At 47.1% G+C, this 22213-nt stretch overlaps 1 protein-coding gene across 4 annotated transcripts in view; it reads right to left on the bottom strand.

Moving 5' to 3' along the window:
• vmp1 (vacuole membrane protein 1) overlaps positions 1-22213 on the bottom strand; it is a 220893-nt gene that overhangs the window by 72842 nt on the left and 125838 nt on the right. For all 4 annotated transcript variants that reach the window (XM_072469916.1, XM_072469917.1, XM_072469919.1 and 1 more), the window contains exon 6: positions 20893-21057. In XM_072469916.1, coding sequence (XP_072326017.1) covers positions 20893-21057 — 165 coding nt within the window. The remainder of the gene's footprint in view (positions 1-20892; positions 21058-22213) is intronic.

Here is a 22213-nt window from a genome sequence, read left to right as displayed (position 1 = left end):
CGCTCATTCCACATTTCCTCAATATTGCATCAATATCTTCTTTAATCAACAATGCAACTCTTAGGGGGAGCATGGTGGTGCAGTGGTTAGCGCTGCTGCTTCATGGCTCCCTGTCTCGAGTCACTGTCCGCATGGAGTTTGCACATTCTCCCCGTGTCTGCGTGGGTATCACCCACACAAGCCAAAAAGATGTGCAGAGTAGGTGAATTGGCCATGCTAAAAACCCTGAACTCTCTCCCTAACAGCACAGTGTGTACACCTATACCTCAGGGACTGCAATGATTCAAGAAAGCAGCTCATTACCACCTTCTCAAGGGCAGCAGGGATGGGCAATAAATGCTGGCCAAGCCATTGACGCCCACATCCCGTTAAAAAAAAAAAGAAAAATCAACTTTGCGAGCCAATTCCTTCCCTGTGTTCCGATGTTCTTCAGGAATCTTGGACGAATTCCATCGACTCCGGTTGCTTTGCCTAACTTAGATGCTGTCCACTTCCTCCTATGAAATGAAATGAAAATCGCTTATTGTCACAAGTAGGCTTCAAATGAAGTTACCGAGAAAAGCTCCTAGTCGCCACATTCCGGCGCCTGTTCGGGGAGGCTGATACGGGAATTGAACCGTGCTGCTGGCCTGCCTTGGTCCGCTTTCAAAGCCAGCGATTTAGACCTGTGCAAAAGCAGCCCCTCTTATGTGTAAGGGCTAGAGAACTTGGTCTGATCTGTGGCAATCGACACACCAGACAGACAATCAGGGCTGTTTTTACTGTCCACTTACCTTCGCTGTATCTTTACATTTATTCGGGGCCGTGAAGAGACAACATCAGATTGTGGGCCGCTGGTGAGATTGCTGCTCAATTGTTCCCAGGCGGTGTAGGATTTTCCATGCCTTTTGGCTTGATTATGTTAAGTTCATCTTCTCCTCTGCTTCCTGCCATCTTATGGAGTGTTCTTCATTAATACTCCGAGTGCTGTGGCCACATTAGGGGTCCTCATTTTCCCAGCAATTATTCACTCTCTAGGGTCCAGCAGGGGGATTGATTTGGTGGCTACCAGTTCAGAAAGCCGAGTAAATGGTTGAAGGGTGGGATCCAGGTAACAATGATTATAAATATCTGCTGAAAGACATGCCAGCTGCCCTTCCGTAGATTTCAGTATGTCCGTTTGTGTTTTGAGTTTATGGATGATAATTCAAGGCTAATCTTGGGAGTGGGGGAATTGGACAGCACTAGTTAGAAGCAGATCAGTGGTTGGCTATTACTGTGGGTTACAAAGCAAACATCAGTTGTCCTTCTTCCACCAGGCAGAATGGAATGTTCCATGATGCTTTGCATCGTGAATAAGTTTTAGGTCATGCACAGAGGCTCAGTCTGATGGTTTTCCTCCTGCAATGTTGTTGCTGAGGTAGCCCATGCTATTGAAATGCCCAATTTAGATGGTTGGGCATGTCGCAGGCTGTATTACGATGCTGAGCCACAGGTCATTTGGTGTTTGCATACATTTGTGATGGAGATGAAGTAGAATTCACTGTGTCTTTGGTGGTGCTTTCTTCAATGTAGGTGGCAAGGCCACAGTCTGGTTATCCCTGCGAGATGGTATCCGGAAATGTGGGCTTGACAGCTGTAGTAGTCCACAAAGTGGGTTTCTCGCAGGGTGACTGTGTGAGTAGCTCACTCTCATTCTCCAGCCCTCCCCCCTCAAGATAAACCAGAATCCCTATTGGAAGATACCCTACAAGATGACAGCCTCACGTCTTGATGGCGCACCTCCAGGTTAACAACAAAATTCACCAACCACAACCTGGTAACTGATCAAAGTGATAAAGCCCCAGGTTTCAACCTTCCACGGAAAATCTGGACAACTCTCAATGCTCGAAGACAGGCCAAGGAAAATGTGGCCACTTGCTGCACGAGTGGAGCATGAGAAACACCTAAAATTGTGACTGTGGCCCTCCAAGTCAGACCATGACCCAATTCCCAAACGTCTGCTCTGGGGTACTGTTCCTGGTGGCATTACAACCATTCACACTGAGTCAGCTGAAGTCAATGATTTAATTGTTTGTTAATTTTGATATCGAACTAGAACTGGTTACCCAGCATATGAATAAAAAATTTTAAATAATACATTTACAGATTCAGGCATTTTCTTTTAATATAAATTTAGAATACCCAGTTATTTTTTCCCAATTAAGGGGCAATTTAGCGTGGCCAATCCACCTACCCTGCACATCTTTTGGTTGCGAGGGTGAAACCCACACAGGCACGGGGGGAATGTGCAAACTCCACACGGACAGTGACCCAGGGCAGGATTGAACCCGGGCCCTCAGCATCGTAGGCAGCAATGCTAACCACTATGCCTCCCTTGATTCAGGCACATTTTGCTTGGGTGTGCACTTTCTGTTGTCATAATTTTGATCATGTTTTACTATTCAAAATAGCCATCTACACCCATGGTGTGAATAGAAAAACTATAAATGGTCTCCTCAAACTATTTTGTGCATTGCGATCTTCTCTTGCACAAGATGCAACGTCAGTAGAAAGCATGTTTAAAAATGTAATTCTGTAGAAGATCACAGGATGCCAGACCAACAGCACACTACACCAAAGAGGTAGTATGCACTTCCAATTCTCCATATTCCAGCGTGGTTATGCTGGGCAAAGATTCAGTGCTGCAACCACACAACAGCCTGAAACGTTGGACAACGTGTGCCACTTGCCTCTGGCTTCCAATTTAGGTCACCCGAGAGCAGATCCCCAGGTAATTTTTCAATAAAGGTGTGTGTGTGTGTGTGTGTGTGTGTGTGTGTGTGTGTGGTCCAGGGAAACTTCAGGAAGAGGGGAAAAAACCCACAAACTAAATTTCCATAAATGGCACAGTAGGTGTTGATCACTGCCAAAAGGCTACAAGCCAAGATGGAGCCTTAGATGAAATCTCTGGACTGTATTGAGTTAGCAGGCCTCAACATTCCCAGAAGCAAGGGCAGCACGGTGGCACAGTGGGTTAGCCCTGCTGCCTCACGGCGCCGAGGTCCCAGGTTCGATCCCGGCTTTGGGTCACTGTCCGTGTGGAGTTTGCACATTCCCCCAGTGTTTGCGTGGGTTTCGCCCCCACAACCCAAAGATGTGCAGGGTAGGTGAATTTACCTCGCTAAATAGCCCCTTAATTGGAAAAAATAAATTGGGTATTCTAAATTTATTTTAAAAAACATTTGCAGAAGCAGTGAAAGGTAAAATGAGATGATTGCTAACTGATGCCCCTCGCTCCAAGCTACAGTGGACAGCAGGTAGCTAATGATAATTATCTACTAAAGGATTAAGGAGGAAAGATGTTGCAAAAATATTACAGTATCACAGGTCTTCTAGAAGCAGATTTGATCTGGCTGTCTTAGCCAAGTACATTGCTCTTTTCTGTTGTTAATCAGCTCTTATATTTTTTCAAAACATTTATCAGGAAGAATCATTACTTTGTTTTGCAACCGTCACAAGGAGTTACAATGGAGTGGATTTTTGGTGTATAAAGCAATTATTTCACAATAGCTAGAGGCATCATTATTTCTGTGAAATGCACTTCCTCAAATACATCCTAGCAACTCAAGTTCTCTCAGATACTTCATTTACATGTGATTACTGCACGTTAGGGAGGTTGATCCTGTTCAACCTGCCAGGAAGATTGTGCTTATCCCTCAAGATAAATCTAATTAGGGTGTGGTTTATTGGAGTTAATACAATGTCTGAAACTGCATTAAAAGCAGCTTTTTTAGGATATTGCTACCAAAATATATTTGCTATAGGAATAACATTTAATACAAAACAACCATAAAGGATGAAAAGTTTGGCTTTTCCAGTGCCTCATTTTACAAGTGCGTATTCATGGTGCATTACAACGGGAAACAGTATGATGCAGAAAACAATGTCTGCCTTTACAGGATAGAAGAAAATACGAATGAAAATCATGGAGGAGGGACAAAAGTGAAACTCCAAATTGTGGTGGATGCTTAAAGTACAATCAAAGAAAAGGTTATGAAGGGAGGTGGTAAAATCTAGGGATTGGGTTATGGGCATGAGGAAATGAAAACGAAAATCACTTATGGTCACGTAGGCTTCAATGAAGTTACTGTGAAAAGCCCCTAGTCGCCACATTCCGGCGCCTGTTCGGGGAGGCTGGTACGGGAATTGAACCCGCACTGCTGGCCTTGTTCTGCTTTACAAGCGAGCTGTTTAGCCCACTGGATAGGGGTCACAAAGGCTGAAAGAACAGCCACCAATGATGAAGGAGGGTGTGGAAATATTTTCCGGTTAGGTTTGCAGCTGTGCAAATTTTTTTTTGTTTGTTTAACCTTGTTGTTAAGCTCCCATAGCTCGAGTAATTAAAACAAACCTGCTATATTGTACCAGTGGGTGGGTCATATAGGCCCATATTGTTGTTAAATACGGATATGAAAGTACTGGCTAAATTAGTGGCAGGAAGGATAGAAGGTTGTGACTCGGGGGTGGTTACGGAGGACCAAACGGGCTTCGTGAAGGTCAGGCAGTTTTCTAGTAATAGAAGGCGGCTGTTAAACATGATAATGACCCCATCAAGAGCCCAGGTGCTGGAGGTAGTGGTGTCCATGGACACAGAGAAGGCATTTGATCGGGTAGAGTAGCGGTACCCGTTTGAAATCCTGGGAAGGTTTGGGTTTGGGCCAAGATTTGTGGCATACGTGCGCCTGTTATATGTGGCACCAATGGAGAGTGTGCGGACCAATGACATAGGTTCACAGAACTTTGAACTGCACAGGGGAACAAGGCAGGGGTGCCCACTGTCACCGCTGCTGTTTGCGCTGGCTATAGAACCTCTGGCAATGGCCCTCAGGAGGTTGGCAGAGTGACGAGGGTTTGCGAGGGGGATGAAGGGAGCATTGGGTATCCCTATACATGGACGACCTACTCTTGTACGTGTCGGACCCGCTGGAGAGCATGGAGAGAATCATGGGCCTGTTGGGGAAGTTTGGGCCGTTCTCGGGATACAAGTTAAATGCCGGTAAGAGCAAAGTGTTCCGGTGAACCAGTTGGGTCGGTGCGCCAATCTAGGGGGCGGGTCATTTCAGGTGGCCAGAGATAGGTTTAGAAAACTGGGGATTCAAGTAGCGAGGGATTGGGCAATGCTACATAAATGGAATTTAGCAAAATTGGTGGAAGAGGTTAGGGAGAATCTGAAGAGGTGGGACACGCTGTGAGGTTAGGGAGAATCTGAAGAGGTGGGACACGCTGTATTTGACTTTGGCAGGTAGGGTCCAAGTGGTGAACATGAACATTCTGCCGAGGTTCCTGTTCATATTGCAGACACTCGCGATCTTTGTACCAACAGCCTACTTTTGAAAATTGGATATGATTATTTCAGACTTTGTATGGGTAGGGAAGGTGCCAAGGGTTAAGAAGACCCTGTTACAGAGACAGAGGCAGAAGGGAGGGTTGACATTGCCGAACCTGCTTCCTTATTACTGGACGGCAAACAAGGAAAAGGTGAGGTCGTGGTGGGAAGCAGAAGGGGTAGAATGGGTTAGGAAGGAGGAAGAATCCTGTAGGGGCTCAGGCTTGAGGTCTATGCTGACGGCAGATTTGCTAATGGTGCCAAGGAAGCACTCGTAGTGCAGTCCACGGTGAAGGTCTGGAACGAGCAGAGGAGGCACTTTAGGATAGAGGGGATGTCGGTGTTAACGCCATTGTGTGAAAACCACAGATTTGAGCCGGGGGGTAGATGGTATGCATATGAAGTGGAGAGATGTGGGGCTGGTGAAGTTGAGGGATTTGTACCTGGAAGAAGGATTGCCAGTATAGAGGAACTGAGGAAGAGGGTAGAGCTCCCAAAAGGAAGTGAGCTTAGGTGCCTGCAGGTAAGGGACTTTGCACAAAAAGTTTGGAAAGAGTTCCCCAAGTTGCTGAGGTATACCCTGTTGGAGCGACTGCTGTTTCCAGATGTGGAAGGAGGGCAGGAATGGAGATATAAGGGTGGCTGGGAAAGCAGGGAGGTGAGCAGGTGGTGAAGATTAAGGAGATGAACTGGGGAGTATAGAGTGAGGTGCTACGAAGGGTAAATGCGGCTTCCTCTTGCGCAAGGATGAGCCTGATACAGTTCAAGGTGGTACACAGGGTACACATGACAGGGAAAGAATAACTGGGTTCTTCCAGGGAGTGACAGACAAGTGTGAGAAGTATGGGCGAGGACCAGCGAATAATATTCATATGTTCTGGGGCTGCGAAATGTTGGAGAGGTTTTGGGCGGGAGTGTTCACTGCGCTAACAAGGGTAGTGGGGGTGGAGGTTGAGCCAGACCCATTGGTGGCGATATTTGGGATATCGGAGAAATCAGAACTGATGCAGGGGAGGAGAGCAGATGTTGTAGCCTTTGCCTTTCTGGTTGGCCAGCGAAGGGTGGCACGGTAGCACAGTGATTACCACTGTTGCTTCACAACTCCAGGGTCCCAGGTTCGATTCACAGTTTGGATCACTGTCTGTGCGGAGTCTGCACATTCTCCGTGTCTGCTTGGGTTTCCTCAGAGTGCTCCTGTTTCCTCCCACAGTCCAAAGATGTGCAGGTTAGGTGTCCTTAGTATCCAAAAGGTTAAGTGGGGTTACTGGGATGGGGTGAAGGTGTGGGCTTTAGTGGGGTGCTCTTTCCAAGGGCCGGTGCAGACTCGATAAGCCGAATAGCCTCCTTCTGCACTGTAAATTCCATGATTCTATGCTGGTGTGGCAGTCAGCAACGCCACCCGGGGTGGCGGCTTGGCTGGGGAACTTGTATGACTCTCTTCGGTTGGAAAAGATTAAGTACGAATTAAGGGGTTCAGCGGAGGGCTTTGAGGCAAGGTAGGGGATATTCGTGGCCATGTTTGAGGAGGGGGGTGAAAAAGGGGAATATTTGTATAAACTATATAGTTGTGTGTTGGGAAGTTTGTTCCCTGAACTGTTTATGTTTTGTAACCTTTTATATACATTAAAAATTGTATTGTACCGGGAGAGTGAAAATAGGGCGAGTCCACTCAAAACCTGAAGTAAAACATTCAAAATTGGAGTGGAAAATAGATAAGCTGGTCAATCCAACCTGCTCGCTGCCCCTGAATGGCTGGAGTATTGTTATAAGCTGCCTGCTTACCATTGGCTGGGGACTAATGACAATCCCACAATCCAGTGGGATTATGAGCTTCCCCAATGAGGGGGGAGGAGAAATCATTTGCAGACTCCCTGCATAAATAAAGCTGGCCAGTTTGGAACCAGCCGGGAAGGAGTGAGCAGCATGGGAAGTTGCTGCTGCATAAATATGTTATTGTAAATAAATGTTATTTCTTTGTATCCTTAAAACTCGTGCTGGGTTCTTCGTGGCCCTCACAAAACTGACGACGAGGGCTAAAGTGAATAGCTGTCTACACTGCTGAAGCCACCTCCCTGGATTTTTGTTGGATGCAGGTTGGAAGTGGTTTTCTATTATACCATGCCTCTGTACGGACGTTTGGATGTTTTTGATGCTGCGCTGGAAAGCTGGAACCAGTATGCACAACGGATGCATTACTATTTCCGGGCAAACAACATCACTGAAAACTAGCGCGAGGTGGTCATATTGCTCATCGCCCGTGACCCGCATACGTTTGGGGTGATTAGAGCCTTACATACCCAGCTGCGCCGGACACCAAAATGTTTGATGAACTTGTGAACTTAGTGGAGCAACATTTTAACCCAACCCCGTCCACTATAGTCCAACGTTACCGGTTTAATACCGCTGAGAGGACCCCAGGAGAATCCCTTGCCGACTTTCTATCCAGGCTACGCACGATTGCGGAGTACTGTGACTATGGTGAGACCTTGTCAGAAATGTTACGCGACCGTTTGGTTTGCAGTATTAACAATGCGGCCCCCCAGAGAAAGTTGTTAGCTGAGCCAACATTGACTTTTCAACAGGCCATTCAAATAGTATTGTCCCGAGAGAGCGCAGAACGAGGAGTGCAGGAGCTACAGGGAATGGAGGTGCATGCCTTGGGGCGCAACCCCTTCTGTCTGAAAACGCCCCCCCACACCTGTGCGGTACCTTGGGCGAGGCGACGTCCGGATCGACGGCAGTGGCCGTCGGACATTCCTCCCTGAAGGGAGCCTTCTCCAGAACCAATGGATGAGGAGCCATATCCATGTCAGACTTGTAGACGCCGACCTCGTCGCCGGTCCTGGGGGCGCCAGAGGCGCGTCGTTCCGACCGAAACTGGGACCAGCCCAGGGGCCGTACGAAACTGCTGCGACTACTCCAGAGGACGTGGAGACAGAGGACGACTGCCTGCAGCTGCATTGTGTGGCAGCTCCCCGTGTGGCCCCCATTAAAGTGACAGTACGGGTAAATGGTCACCCGCTTGAGATGGAGTTGGACACTGGCGCAGAGGTCTCCGTGATCGCCCAGAGGACATTCGACCGCATCAAGCAGGGTATACAGACCCTTACATTAACCGACACACAGGCCAGGTTGGCCACCAACACAGGGGAACCATTGGACATTGCAGGAACTACCTGTTGTTTATGGACGAGTTTCCAACTTATCGTGGTGCGTGGCCATGGGCCCAGCCTGTTGGGTCGGGACTGGTTGCGCCATTTGCGCTTGCAGTGGCAGCACATCCTCCAAACAGTTTCTGGAGGGTTGACTGAAGTGCTAGGACGATACCCAGATGTATTCCAGCCCGGTTTGGGGAAAATAAAAGGGGCCGTAGCCCGTATCCAAGTCGAACCAGGAGCCACGCCGCGCTATTTCCGGGCGTGCCCGGTGCCTTACGCCTTACTCGAGAAGGTAGAAGGGGAGCTCACTCGTTTGGAGACTTTGGGTATTATCAGGCCCGTCCGTTTCGCTGGCTGGGCAGCACCAATTGTACCTGAAATGAAGACAGATGCCACAGTTCGCTTGTGCGGCGACTATAAACTTAGCGAATACGGCTTCCCGACTTGACCAATGTCCAATGCCTCGCATAGAGGATTCTCAAAATTAGATATGAGTCACGCCTACCTGCAGTTGGAGCTGGACCCTGCCTCCCAACCATATGTAATGATTAATACACACCGGAGCCTGTATGAATATACATGTTTGCCCTTTGGAGTATCCTCTGCCTGCGCTATTTTTCAACGCGTTATGGAGGGCATTTTGAGAGGTTTACCGCGTGTCGCTGTCTACTTAGATGACGTTTTAATCACGGAGGTCGGAGCAGGAACATTTGGAAAATCTGGAGGCTGTCCTTAGACGTTTTTCGGAGGCTGGAGTCAGTTTACGTCACACAAAGTGCATCTTTCAGGCGAAGGAAGTAGTCTACCTGGGTTATTGGGTGGACCTCGAAGGTTTGCACCCCTTCGCAGAGAAGGTGCGCTCAATTCAACAGGCCCCCGCCCCGACTGACACTTCGCATCTTCGTTCTTTTCTCGGCCTCGTAAACTATTACGGGAAGTTCCCCCCCCCAATCTGGCAACTACGCTGGCCCCGTTGCACCTTCTGCTAAAGAAGAATCACACCTGGGTTTGGGGGTCAGCCGCGAAAAACTGCTTTCCGGTGGGTAAAACAACAATTGTCGTTGTCTGGGTTACTAACCCACTATGATCCTGGAAAGCTTTTGCTCATCACGTGATGCATCCCCGTATGCTATTGGGGCTGTCCTGTCCCACAAGATGGAGAATGGGGCCGAGCGACCGATAGCTTTCGCCTCCCGCACATTGACTGCAGCGGAAAAAAAGTATGCGCCTATCGAGAAGGAGGGTCTGGCGGTGGTCTTTGCGGTGAAACGTTTCCACCAGTAAATGTATGGCCGCCACTTCACTATCGTGACTGATCATAAGCCTCTGCTGGGACTTTTCAGAGAGGATAAGCCAATACCGCCCATTGCTTCCGCATGGATCCAGTGCTGGGCTTTTTTGCTCGCTGCATAAGAGTATTCTCTGGCGCACAAACCAGGAACCCAGATAGCGAATGCCGACGCACTGAGCCGATTGCCTTTATCGACCAGCCCCATGTCGACCCCCAGGACCGGTGAGGTGGTTGCAACCCTAAATTTTATGGACACCTTGCCTGTCACGGTGTCACAGGTCCGTGAGTGGTCCCAGAAGGAGCCAGTCCTGTCAAAGGTTCGGACATAGTCCTGTATGGTGGGCAGCATAGACAGCTCCCAGGCGAGTTACATACATAGATTACATAGATTATACAGTGCAGAAGGAGGCCATTCGGCCCATCGAGTCTGCACCGACCCACATTAATCCCTCACTTCCACCCAATAACCCCTCCCAACCCTTATGGACACTACGGGTAATTTAGCACGGCCAATCCACCTAACCTGCACGTCTTTGGACTGTGGGAGGAAACCGGAGCACCCGGAGGAAACCCACGCGGACACGGGGAGAACGTGCAAACTCCGCACAGACAGTGACCCAGCGGGGAATCGAACCTGGGACCCTGGCGCTGTGAAGCCACAGTGCTAATCACTTGTGCTACCGTGCTGCCATGGAGTTGCGGGCATTTTCCTCCAAGCTGTCAGAATTCAGCGTGGAAGACGGCATCCTCTTGTGGGGGACGTGTGTGATTGTCCCGGAAAAAGGACAGGAGCTGATACGAAGAGACTTGCACAATGGGCATCCAGGTGTGACCAAAATGAAAATGTTGGCCCGGAGTTATGTCTGGTGGCCAGGCCTCGACACTGACATTGAGAAGGTGGCCCAAAACTGCTCCATTTGCCAGGGGCATCAGAAGTTTCCGCCGGCCGCGCCCCTACATCACTGGGAATGGCCAGGGCGGCCTTGAGCACGCTTGCATGCGGATTTCGCCGGCCCTTTTCAAGGATCCATGCTCCTTCTATTAATCGATGCCCAGCCTAAATGGCGAGATGTGCATAAGATGGTAGGCACAACGTCCTGCGCAACAATGGAGAAGATGCGTTCGTCTTTCAGTACGCATGGCCTCCCCGAGGTGCTGGTCACGGACAACAGCACTCCATTCACAAGTGAGGAGTTTGCGAGGTTCATGAAGATGAACGGCATACGCCATATCCGCACTGCCCCTTACCACCCGGCTTCAAATGGGTTGGCAGAGCGCGCAGTGCAGACATTCAAAAGAGGCCTAAAAAAGAAGTCTTCCGGGTCAATGGACACGAGACTGGCTCGTTTTCTGTTTTCGTATAGGACCACCCCCCATGCGGTGACTGGGGTAGCTCCCGCAGAACTCCTAATGGGCCGGAGACTTCGCACCCACCTTAGCATGATTTTCCCGGACATTGGCGCAAAAGTACGGCGCACACAAGAACGGCAGAGATATGGTTTTTCTCGGCATCGGCAGTTTGTGCCCGGTGACCCAGTGTTCGTTCGGAATTTTGCTGGTGGTGCCCAGTGGGTCCCTGGCGTAATCTTTCGCCAAACGGGCCCTATCTCATACCAGGTACAAGCCCAGGGTCGTCTCCAGCGCAAACATGTAGACCACGTTCGGTCCGGAAGACTATCCCTTCCAAAGATTCCCCACCCCCGGAGCTCACTTCTACAGCCACAGAGACCAGATTCAATGGAACGTATTCCTCACAATCTTCCTCTGGTGCCTCACTCAAACCCTGCGCAGGTCGTTACAGAACCGCGTGGAAATAGAGACGCCGAGATGACGGAGGCAGCAGACTCGGACTCCGAGATGGAGACACAGGACGCCTCAGAGGGGGAATCCTCGGGCCGTGGATGTACAACCGTTACGCCATTCATCACGGAAACGCCGCCCGATCCCGCGCCTCATTCAAATGGTGTCCGGCCTGCGGCAAATCGGGTCTGTCGCCCTCCTTCGCCAGGGTCTTTGGTGGATTCCTTGGACTTTTGGGGGGGGAAGAGAATGTTATAACCTGCCTGCTTACCATTCGCTGGGGACTAATGACAATTCCACAATCCTGTGGGATTATGGGCTTCCCCATTGGGTTGGGGGGGGGGGGGGGGGGGGAGAATGGAACCAGCAGGAAGCTGCTGCTGTTGTGTGTATATATATGTTATTGTAAATAAATGTTATTTCTTTGTATCCTTAAAACTCATGCTGGATTCTTCGTGGCCCTCACAAAAAGTATGACCAGACACTTCCTGACCTTCCAGTCGTGCAATCTCGAGAGAGAGGGGAAAAAAGTGCCAATAAGGGAAAGAATCCTTTTGAAAATTCCTCTCCGTCCCCTTCAGACAACCTAAAAGAGCCCCAGAGATCATATGAATCAAATTGCACAACAGAAATTGTAGAGACACTATCAAATATCCTCGTTGATTCGTTCATTAAACAAATTCAAACCAAAAAGGGATATCAAGGGTGTTCAGTAGCAAGCCATGGGTAGGCCACTTTCCAAAACCGAGACGATTGCTCACTGAGGGGTAAAAGTGAGAGATTGAATTGGCCTTTAAAAGATAATGAATTTTCTTGCAAAATTCAAATTACTTCTGCAGCTGAAGCATTTCTAAGTGCAACTAAATGTACCAAGAAGATGATGAACTGTATCTTTTTTTGTTTAAAAATTCCTCATTCTTCAATTCAACAAACAATTTAAAATTGGTCACAGGGTTAGCTATGATTCAGCTCGTAGCACTCTCACCGAGTCAGACGGTTCAGGTCTCATGGCTAACCGCAGAGACTGGAGCACGTAATCCATGCTGACACTCAACTGCCGTGCAGAAGGATGCTACTCTGTCAGAATGCCTTGTTTCAGTTGAGCCACTGAATCAATCTGCTCTCTAAAGAATTCAGGCAGTATTTGGAAGACGTGCAGGGGAGTATGCCACAGTATCCTGTCCAATATTGATCTCCCAATCAACAGGACTGAAAAATGTCAGTGCTTTGTGCAAATTTATATTATATTTTAAAAATACTTAATTTGTTACAAATGTTTTGAGACATTCTGAGGTTGTGACGGATGTTCTATAAATGTAAACTTTTAAAAAAAACTTCACTTGAACTTTTCCTTAAGGATTAGTGCATACACAATTGCATATTCGGGTGATCAGGAGCGCTTTACTTTATTTTCAGTAGCACTCACAGCAAACAACTAGGTTTTTTCAAACAAATCCAAGTTTAACTTCTGTATGTTTCCCACATTAAAAGTGCTACAGAGGCTCTTGTTGAAACATTGGCTTTAATAAAAGCCTCATCAAGTCAGCAAGCACATTTTTATAGTTACTAGTCAATCTCTTAAAGCATTGCACATAGGGGGTCAAGAATTAGGTCGTCTTCAGGTAAAATGGTGTTAAAGCCTGGTGGGTAATTGGACAGGGCACGCAGAAATAACTCAATCCTCTTTTCAGAGTCATACATTTTAAAATATTTTTATTTGACTGCCTTAGTAATGGAAACCATGCAATCTTGCCATGCTGCAATGAAATCCTCCCAAGAAGAGCCACGGCCACACCTACACTGGCAGGGGGGCATGATTAAAACATGGCAAATTTACAGAGACATTTTCCAGCACAAATATAGGTTCATAAATGGAAAAAGTTGACAGGAAGCACAGATTTGAGAGTTACAATGCATTATACATCAAACTGAACAAATTTAGTGTTCACAACCAACAGCAGAGTTTAAAAGGCAAAATAAGCACATGTTTGATACAAGAACTAATTAAAAATTTAAGAAAACTAAGGAAGGGGAAAAGGGTCAATTTAGGCAAGAAGTGAATGTATGGGTCAAGAGGGAAAGAAACAAGCCTAGCCAAAGATTGCTTTTGTTGTTGAGCAAAACTCCCGACTTCAGGAGAGATTTTTCCTCTTGCCTTCTAGGGTCAGGCATAATCGGTCCTTCAAAAAGTGCATTACCGCATTCAGGGACAAGTATCCGCCTTTGGGTTTTTCCTTCTGCTTACCCCACTGACCTCTTTCGTCAGCAGTGCAGACACAAAAGCCAGAAAATAATTTCAGATTTCACTATTTGTAAATAATTGATGCAAATAGTGAATATCAGACTTTGATTTAAAGTTTACGGGGCTAGAATTCTTTGGATAATGCATTGAACATGGCATCATCGTTTTTGAGGCCTCTGCCTGAACGCAGGTCCAGCCCACAGCACCATAACTTCCACTATGGGTAGGGCAAGGAGGCAGGTCCGAATGCACACCCGCCAGAACAGGGATCAAACCCCTTGCTGTTGATGCACGTGGCCGTTCAACCAAATGAGCCAACTGGCCCCCCGCTACAAGTTGCTGTGGATTTCACATACACTTTCACATGCATGAGAACACATGGAAATTAGAATTGCTATACTGCAGAAGGAGGCCATTTGGCCAATCAACTCTGCACCAACGCTCTGAAAGAGCACCCTACCTAGGCCCACTCCCCCGCCCAACCCTCGTAACCCCATCCAACCAGCACATCGTTTGACGTTAAGGGGCAATTTAGCATAGCCAATCCACATAGCCTCCAGATCTTTGGATTGTGGGAGGAAACTGGAGCACCCGGAGGAAACCCATGCAGACATAGGGAGAAAGTGCAAACTCCACACAGACAGTCACCCAAGGCCAGAATTGAACTTGGGTCCCTGGAACTGGGAGGCAGCAGTGCTAGCCGCTAGTAGGGAGTTTTGCTCAACAACAAAAGCAATCTTTGGCTAGGCTGGTTTCTTTCCCTGTTGACACATACATTCACTTCTTGCCTAAATTGACCATTTGCTAGCCACTGTGTCACCATGCTGCTTATAGATAATAGGAGTAGACCATTCGGCCCTTCAAGCCTGCTCTGCCATTCATTATGATCACAATTGATCATCCAACTCAGTAACTTGTTCCCGCTTTCCTGCCCCCCCTTCCAGATACTTTGATCCCTTTAGCCCCAAGAGCTACATCTAACTCCTTCTTGAAAACATACAATGTTTTGGCCTCAACTGCTCTTGTCTGGTAGCGAATGCCACAGGCTACCCACTCGCTGAGTGAAGACATTTCTTCTCATCTCAATCCCAAGTGGTTTACCCTGTAGCCTTACACTCTGATCTCTGGTTCTGGACTCCTCCGCTATCAGGAACTATCCTGCATCTACCCGGTCTAGTGATGAATTTCCTACTCATCTGAGTCTTAAATGGTCTGTCCCTTATCCTGAGGCTATGGCCATGAATCTGCGGCCAACACTGACCCTGCTATTCCCAGAGAATAGCAGGAGAGACCCCAAATGGGTTTTGCGCCAGGCACTGGACCACTGCACCAAACTTGATCTGGATCACATTCTTGCTGGGCCTGATCCAGATCAGCATACTTAATGAGTCTTAACATTTAAGTATGCACAGCCTGTTCGAGGCCGGAGTCTCCCGGCTCCTGGGATTCACTGGCCCCGCAGGAGGCCAGTGCGAATCAGTACTGCTTTCCAAAAATGGAAACGAGACGTGATGGCCATGCTCTGGGCCTGGAGGCCATTGGAACCCCCAGCTGGTCAGGGACAAGGCAGGCCCAGCACCCGGCATGGCACCCTGGCACTGCCAACCTGTCACTTCCTGGTTAGCATTGCAGGGGTGCTGGGCCATGCCCATGAAAGAAGGGGTGAAGGGAGGGGCACTAAGGGTGAATATGAAGGGGAGGCGAAGGGTTTTGGGGTTGTGAACGTGGGGGTGGGCAGCCTTATAGGAGGGATGTACCTTTGCAACCCTGAGGGTTGGGGGTGTTGCCCATGTCTGCCAGGAAGTTTTGGGGGGGGGGGTTGGTGGAAGAGTCACAATGTCCCTGGGTGGGAGATTTGGGCATCCTATAAAAAGTGCGCCCCGATCTCAGAGGAGCCGGTCTTGCCGGCATCTTTAATTCCCCACTCCAGAAACAATTCTAAATGTGGGCTAATTCAGTGAGAATTCCCCCAAGCTCAAAAAAAACAACTAAGTGCGAGTGAATTGTGATCTGGATTGCATCCATACACCTGGCGGAAATCATCCCACGAATCCCGCCCAAAATGACACTTAGTTATTTTTGGGGAGATTTTCGCCATGTCCCCTTGTTGTAGACTCACCAGCTAGAGGAAACATCCTATCCACATCTACCCTGTCACACCCTGTAAGAATGTTGTAAGCTTCAATCAGATCACCTCTCTTCCTTCAAAACTCAAGAATACAGCTCCAGCTTCCTCAATCTCTCCTCATAAAACAATCCTGCCATTCTAGGGATTAGTCTGGTAAACCTGCATGTTGTAGCCTGCAGCTATGGTTAATCATGATAGAGATGAACATGACATCATTGGGTACTATTACTCCCTGGACGATGCAAGAGAACTGATCTCCCAGGTGCAATTTTATAGCTGCATATATCCACATCACATCACAGTTGCCGGATGATTTGACTGGAAGAATTCAACTCAGCTTTTTTAAAAAAAGTTCTAAGTCCCTCCAGCCAGAGTTAATGTCGGAGGTCAAGGAAAAACACATCCCATATTTACTCATGCATAGACCCAGAGATCCCCAAAGATCTCTGGCTTTTAATTAACCCAAGCGGGTAATGCAACAAGACTTGTAACCATCAAAGTTATCACTATGTTGCCTGGTGTCCTTTTCAATTAAGTGCATTCCTATTTATTGTCAACCACAGTGCAACATCCAATATTTAAAAATCATTGTTTCTGCCGACTTCAACACTGGTTTCTGCTGCGGATATTAAATTCCCTACCCCTGCAACTATCGCCAGTCTCCAACTAAATGGCAGTTAACATGGTGAGAATGTTAGTGGCCAGACATATTGATATGTGGTCCCTTATTTTGTACAGGATTCATAGATCTTTCTGGGAGGGGTCTCAATTTATACATCAGTTTTTATGGCATACATTTTTCCTCTTTAAACCCCTTTAGAAGAAGCCTGACATTTAAAAAAATCTACATTCAATTTTTCCACTTCAACCCTTGGCCAATTTTAGTTCAGCTGTGCAAGCTTGGACTTGAGAGGAAGCTTGTTTAAATATAACCAGGTTGGAGGTTGAAGTAGAGGAAATAGTGACAAATAGATTATATGAATGTACTGGTACACTATCACTGCTGGCTCTACCATATTGGCCCATGCTGCTTCGCTGGAAGGGAAGTTAGGTCAAGTTTCTATTTCCAATTTAAAAACTTGTTTTATTTTTTAGTGTAAAACTGGAGAAAAGGGTAGCGGGGAGGAAAAACATACCCTCAAAACTGCCCTTATTAAATCCAGGACAAAAATAGAAATATAAAAGCAAGCTAAATGCAAGCCACAATTATTTACACAGATTACAAATGTCATGTTTATGGAAATCACTAACACTCACTTAATCACAATTTTTTTTTAAACTTAAAAACAAAATTGTTCACAGTTGCAGCTTGAGCCACTTAGCTGGCACTGTGATGGTGATATAGTGAAGATTATACATGGGGGAAATATCACGGCCTTGTTTAGTGGAAAATGCCTTGGAATGTGACTTATGTCTGCCTGCCTTTATTGCCTGGGCTTGATCAGAGGGCCAACAGTATGTTTCTGCCATGATTATTCAGTTGCTGACCTCATTACTGCCTTAGTCCAAACATGGACAAAAGAGCTGAACCCCAGAAGTGTGGTGAGAGTGACACCAAATGCGATTTTTGGCACGGGGCTGCAGAGAATCCAGCCCCAGGTGTGCGATGGAATGCTCTTCACTTGCCTAAATGAGTGCAGCTCAACAACATTTAAGAAGCTCAACTAAGGGCAGCACGGTGGCACAGTGGGTTTGCCCTGTTGCCTCACAGCACCGAGGTCCCAGGTTCAATCCCGGCTCTGGGTCACTGTCTGTGTGGAGTTTGCACATTCTCCCCGCGGGTTTCGCCCCCACAACCCAAAGATGTGCAAGGTAGATGGATTGAACATGCCGAATTGCCCCTTAATTGAAAAACAAATGAATTGGGTACACTAAATTTAGAATAAAATAACCTCAACATCATCTCGAACAAGGCCCAGAGCCTAGCAGGGCAGGCCACTTCCTCCTGAGTTCAACGCAGTGTCCCAGGACCAAATTTCTTTTAAAAAATGATGGAATCCCCGCCAGAAGCAGCATCAGAGGGCAGACCACGTGCCGGACACATACACTGGCATCATGCACCTTGTACGTCCGATCATGCATCCTGTACGTCCATGCTTTGGGTGCTAAATCACGGAGGAGGGTTCCTCAATGTTGTAGCTGCCAGCAAGCAAGACAACAGGACTGTGAAGAATTAAAAATGGATCATTTCATAGTAAGGAAGAGAGGGCCAGAGACACAAACTGGCCAGGATCTCATAACTAAATCTGCTGGAGAGTGCTGTTCAGGAGAGTTCACAGCAGGACAAAGCAGTGCTGGTGTGAGCTCCAGGGCCTCTGGTGAACAACACATTAAGAAGCTGAAATCAGGAACAAAGCAGTATAAAGATGATTGCTTGAGGCGTAGCCTTGTTAATTGTGCCAATGCAAATTAGGATGCAAAGTCCATGTGCGTTATATGCAGGAAAGTACTGGTAAATGAAATTTCAAAACCCTCAAAGCTTCAAAAGGCATTTGCAGACTAAGCATGGTGAGCTTGAGGACAACATCTAGATATTTTTTCAAAGGATGCAGCGAGAACTTACACCGCCAGCAGGGCAGCACGGCGGCACAGTGGTTAGCACTACTGCCTCACGGCACCGAGGGCCCAGGTTCGATCCCGGCTCTGGTCACTGGCCTTGTGGCATTTGCACATTCTCCCCGTGTTTGTGTGGGTTTCGTCCCCACAACACAAAGATGTGCAGGGCAGATGGATTGGCCATGCTAAATTGCCCCTTAATTGGAAAAAATGAATTGGGACTCTAAAATTTTTAAAAACTTATACCGCCAGCTGAAGTCCTTAGCAGAAATGTAACATTGAAAGTGAGATTGTGAGGACCAAGCAGAATCACCTGTCGCATTAAAGGAAAGAAATAATGGTGGGTTGCAAAAGTTGACTGGCGGGGGTCACGAAGGTCGGTAGTTGGTAAAAGTGGGCCCCGGGGGGAAAAACTTTTGAAAAACACTGGATTAAAGCATTTGCAAACATCTTCAGCCAGAAGTGTCAAGTGGGTGACCCATCTTGGTTGCTTCCTGGGGTGCCCAGTATTACCGATGCCCGTCTTCAGCCAATTTGATTCACTCCACATGATATTAAGGAACAGCCACATGCATTGGATACAGCAACAGCTATGGGTCCTTACAACATCCCAGCTGTAGTTTTGAAGACATGTACTAACATTACCCATCAAGTTGTTCCATGATAGCTACAACACTAGCATCTACCCAACAGTGTGGAAAATTGCCCAGATAAGTTCTGTCCACAAAAAGTAGGATAAATTCAAACCAACCAATTACCAGTCCATTAGTCTTACCCTGAGGAACACTTGCAGTGATGTCCTGTGACGGAGAGGATTGGTTTCCAACCATCTTCCTTTGTGCTATGACTTCAACAAATGGAGACCTTCCCTGATTACCTACCGTTGATTTCAATTTTGCAAGGATTCCTCAAGGATACCACATGGAGTCAAATGTTGCCTTGTTGTCAACAGTAGTAGCTCTGGAATGTGGTTCTTTTGCTAATGTTTTGACCAAGGCTGTAATGAGATCTGGAGTTGAGTGGTCCTGGCAGAACCAAACGGAGCATCGGTAAACAAGTAATTGCTAAGAAAGTGTTGCTCGATAGCACGATCACTGACATATTCCATCACTTTGCTGATGATTGCGAGTAGATGGATGTGATGGTAATTGGCCGGATTAATTGATTGAGGATAATGATCACAATCCAAGAAATCAAACTCTTGATTCCAAACACATGAACAGAAAAGACTCCAAACCTTTGTGCTTGCCACTCAGATTTCTGACACAGTGCAGCCCTAAAGCTGCTTACAACTAATCTCATCTTCCTTTTGTCTGCGAGTGTCCTTCAGACAATTAGGAAGAGTGTGAAGTTCTGAGCTCCTGTTTCAGGAGTGGGTATATCCACTATACATGTTGCTGAACCATACAGAAAGTCAGGTCCAAGTTTGATCTACGGTCTATGCATAGCTAGCTGATCTCAGTGGGGCGGACGGTCGTTAAATCGCATTCCACTTTGAGCAGGGAAGGAAAATAAAAACAAAAAGTCAGCAGAGTTTATACCTTCCCTCACTTTAAAAAAAAAAAAATTTGGAGTACCCAATTCATTTTTTACCAATTATGGGGCAATTTAGTGTGGCCAATCCACCTAACCTGCACATCCTTTGGGTTGTGGGGGCTCAACCCACGCAAACACGGGGAGAATGTGCAAACTCCACACAGACAGCGACCCAGAACCCCGCGGGATCGAACCTGGGTCCTTGGCGCCGTGGGGCAACAGGGCTAACCCACTGCGCCACCGTGCTGCCCTATACCTTCCCTCATTAAAGGGACCAAAATACACATGGACAGAAACAACTTCAGTTGTGCCAGCTATTATGGTTAAATGTTTAGATACATACTCAAAGAGTGCTCACTTAGACAGTGTATTGGAGATTGATGCTATTGGTTGAAGTGCAGTTCACAACGAAAGGGGTAATTTCAATTCCATTTTCTCCATTTTCTACCTCTTCCTAGCCCTTTCTAGAGTACCTCACCCAAGCGGCTATTCTTTGCGTTTGAGCTGAGAGAGAGAATGTCGGATATGTATTTGACTACAAGACAAGTTTGATCCAGTTTTCAACAGCTTCACACATACAGACTTTGCTATCAGAGCTTGCTGGATAGCATGGCAGGAACATGGCCAATCTCCAATGCCTTATTCAGGGTACAGAGCATATTTTTAGAGCTTTGACTACAATTTCAGCTGAGATCAAACTGCATAAGAGAGAAAACACAAGGTACAGTGTCGAAAATTCTTCAACGTTAGAGCCATGTACACGCTGTTTGACATCACACTCTGGTACAAGATGTAAATAAAATTGACAAGTAATTTTGATAATGGAAGTCTTACCCACATGCAGGCCTCCAGCCTGACTTTGGAGATAATGGCCCATAGAGAGATCGTCTCTTTCAACTTCTCATCAGGACAAATGATTTTATCTGGGTATGGAGGTTCTGGGAAATTCACAGAATTACATTCATAAGCAGCCAACGTCACTGAAGCAATATGTGGACCCTGAAGACAATGCACAGGAAATAAAGATTGGTTACTCGGGAACAGATTTTCAGTCAGTTACTCAGAAATTCTACAACCTGCTAAAGTTCAACAACTTCCTTCTTGGGTCATCATCAGTCTGAGAAGGAGAGTGATAGTGAGGAGAAGGGGAAAAAGAAAACAGAGCATTCACTCCTAAACCAAGCAGCACGATAATGAGAATGTGATTGCATGAAAGTGTCTCACATCCATCCCTATTCTATAAAACCAGGCCTATAATGATCCTTGATTACGTGTACTTTTAAAAAAATGCTCAGCAAACATGACTATATTCATTGCCAAGTTTCCTCCTTTAGAGAACAGCATATTTTATAAATAAGTCATTCTACAAAATATAGGTTCCTGGTGAATTATTTTCTGCTCGACTTGCTGTATTCAATGCATAGCTATAAATAAGCTGTAATACATGGGGAACCCCTCCCCTTTTTTGGCAATTTGTTACACTCTGAACTGTACTTCTTAAAAGCAACTTCACTAAAAGCTACTTTTGGAGGAAGCTGTTAAAAGAGCAAGAGTAACTTGCACTCATCTTACAACACCGTATGGGCACAATCTAATGGCAAAGTTTCGAAGTGTCATGTGTGGCGGGTTTTCCTGGGAGATTTCTGCCGGCGAGTTTCCCATCGGTCTCAAACAACAATGTCATTTTTTGGGCCCTGGGAAGTTTCTCACCGGTTTAGCCCACACTTAAAATTATTTTCATCACAGGGGAGCTGAATTCGCTGGCCAGACTGGCTCCTCAGCAATCGGGGTGCCATTTTGAAAGGGTGCCCCGAGCTCCAAGTGAACTTGAGGGTCTCCCACAAACCTCACACATGGACAATGTCATCCCCCACACACATGAGCATTACCCACACACCCCAAATGAGGACACTCCGCTATGGGGTCCCAGAGGGCTTTGCAGTGCCACCTGGGCACCATGACAGTGCCCACATTCCAGGGGGAGGGCCAGAGGGCCACATTTCACTGTCCATGACCACCGAGGTCCCTCTGATGACCCGGGAGACCCCCCGCATGCCGTTCCACCTAGGCCACGTTTGTGGGCCACATCTAGGGTCAACAGATTGCGGGTGAGCTCACACAGTAGGTTTAAAACCGATTTAAGCAAGTGCGGCAT

Source organism: Scyliorhinus torazame, chromosome 12, assembly GCF_047496885.1.
Source record: "Scyliorhinus torazame isolate Kashiwa2021f chromosome 12, sScyTor2.1, whole genome shotgun sequence".
In the NCBI taxonomy this organism is placed as follows: domain Eukaryota; kingdom Metazoa; phylum Chordata; class Chondrichthyes; order Carcharhiniformes; family Scyliorhinidae; genus Scyliorhinus; species Scyliorhinus torazame.
Note: the sequence above shows the minus strand (reverse complement) of the source record. Positions and strands in the feature narration are given on the sequence as shown.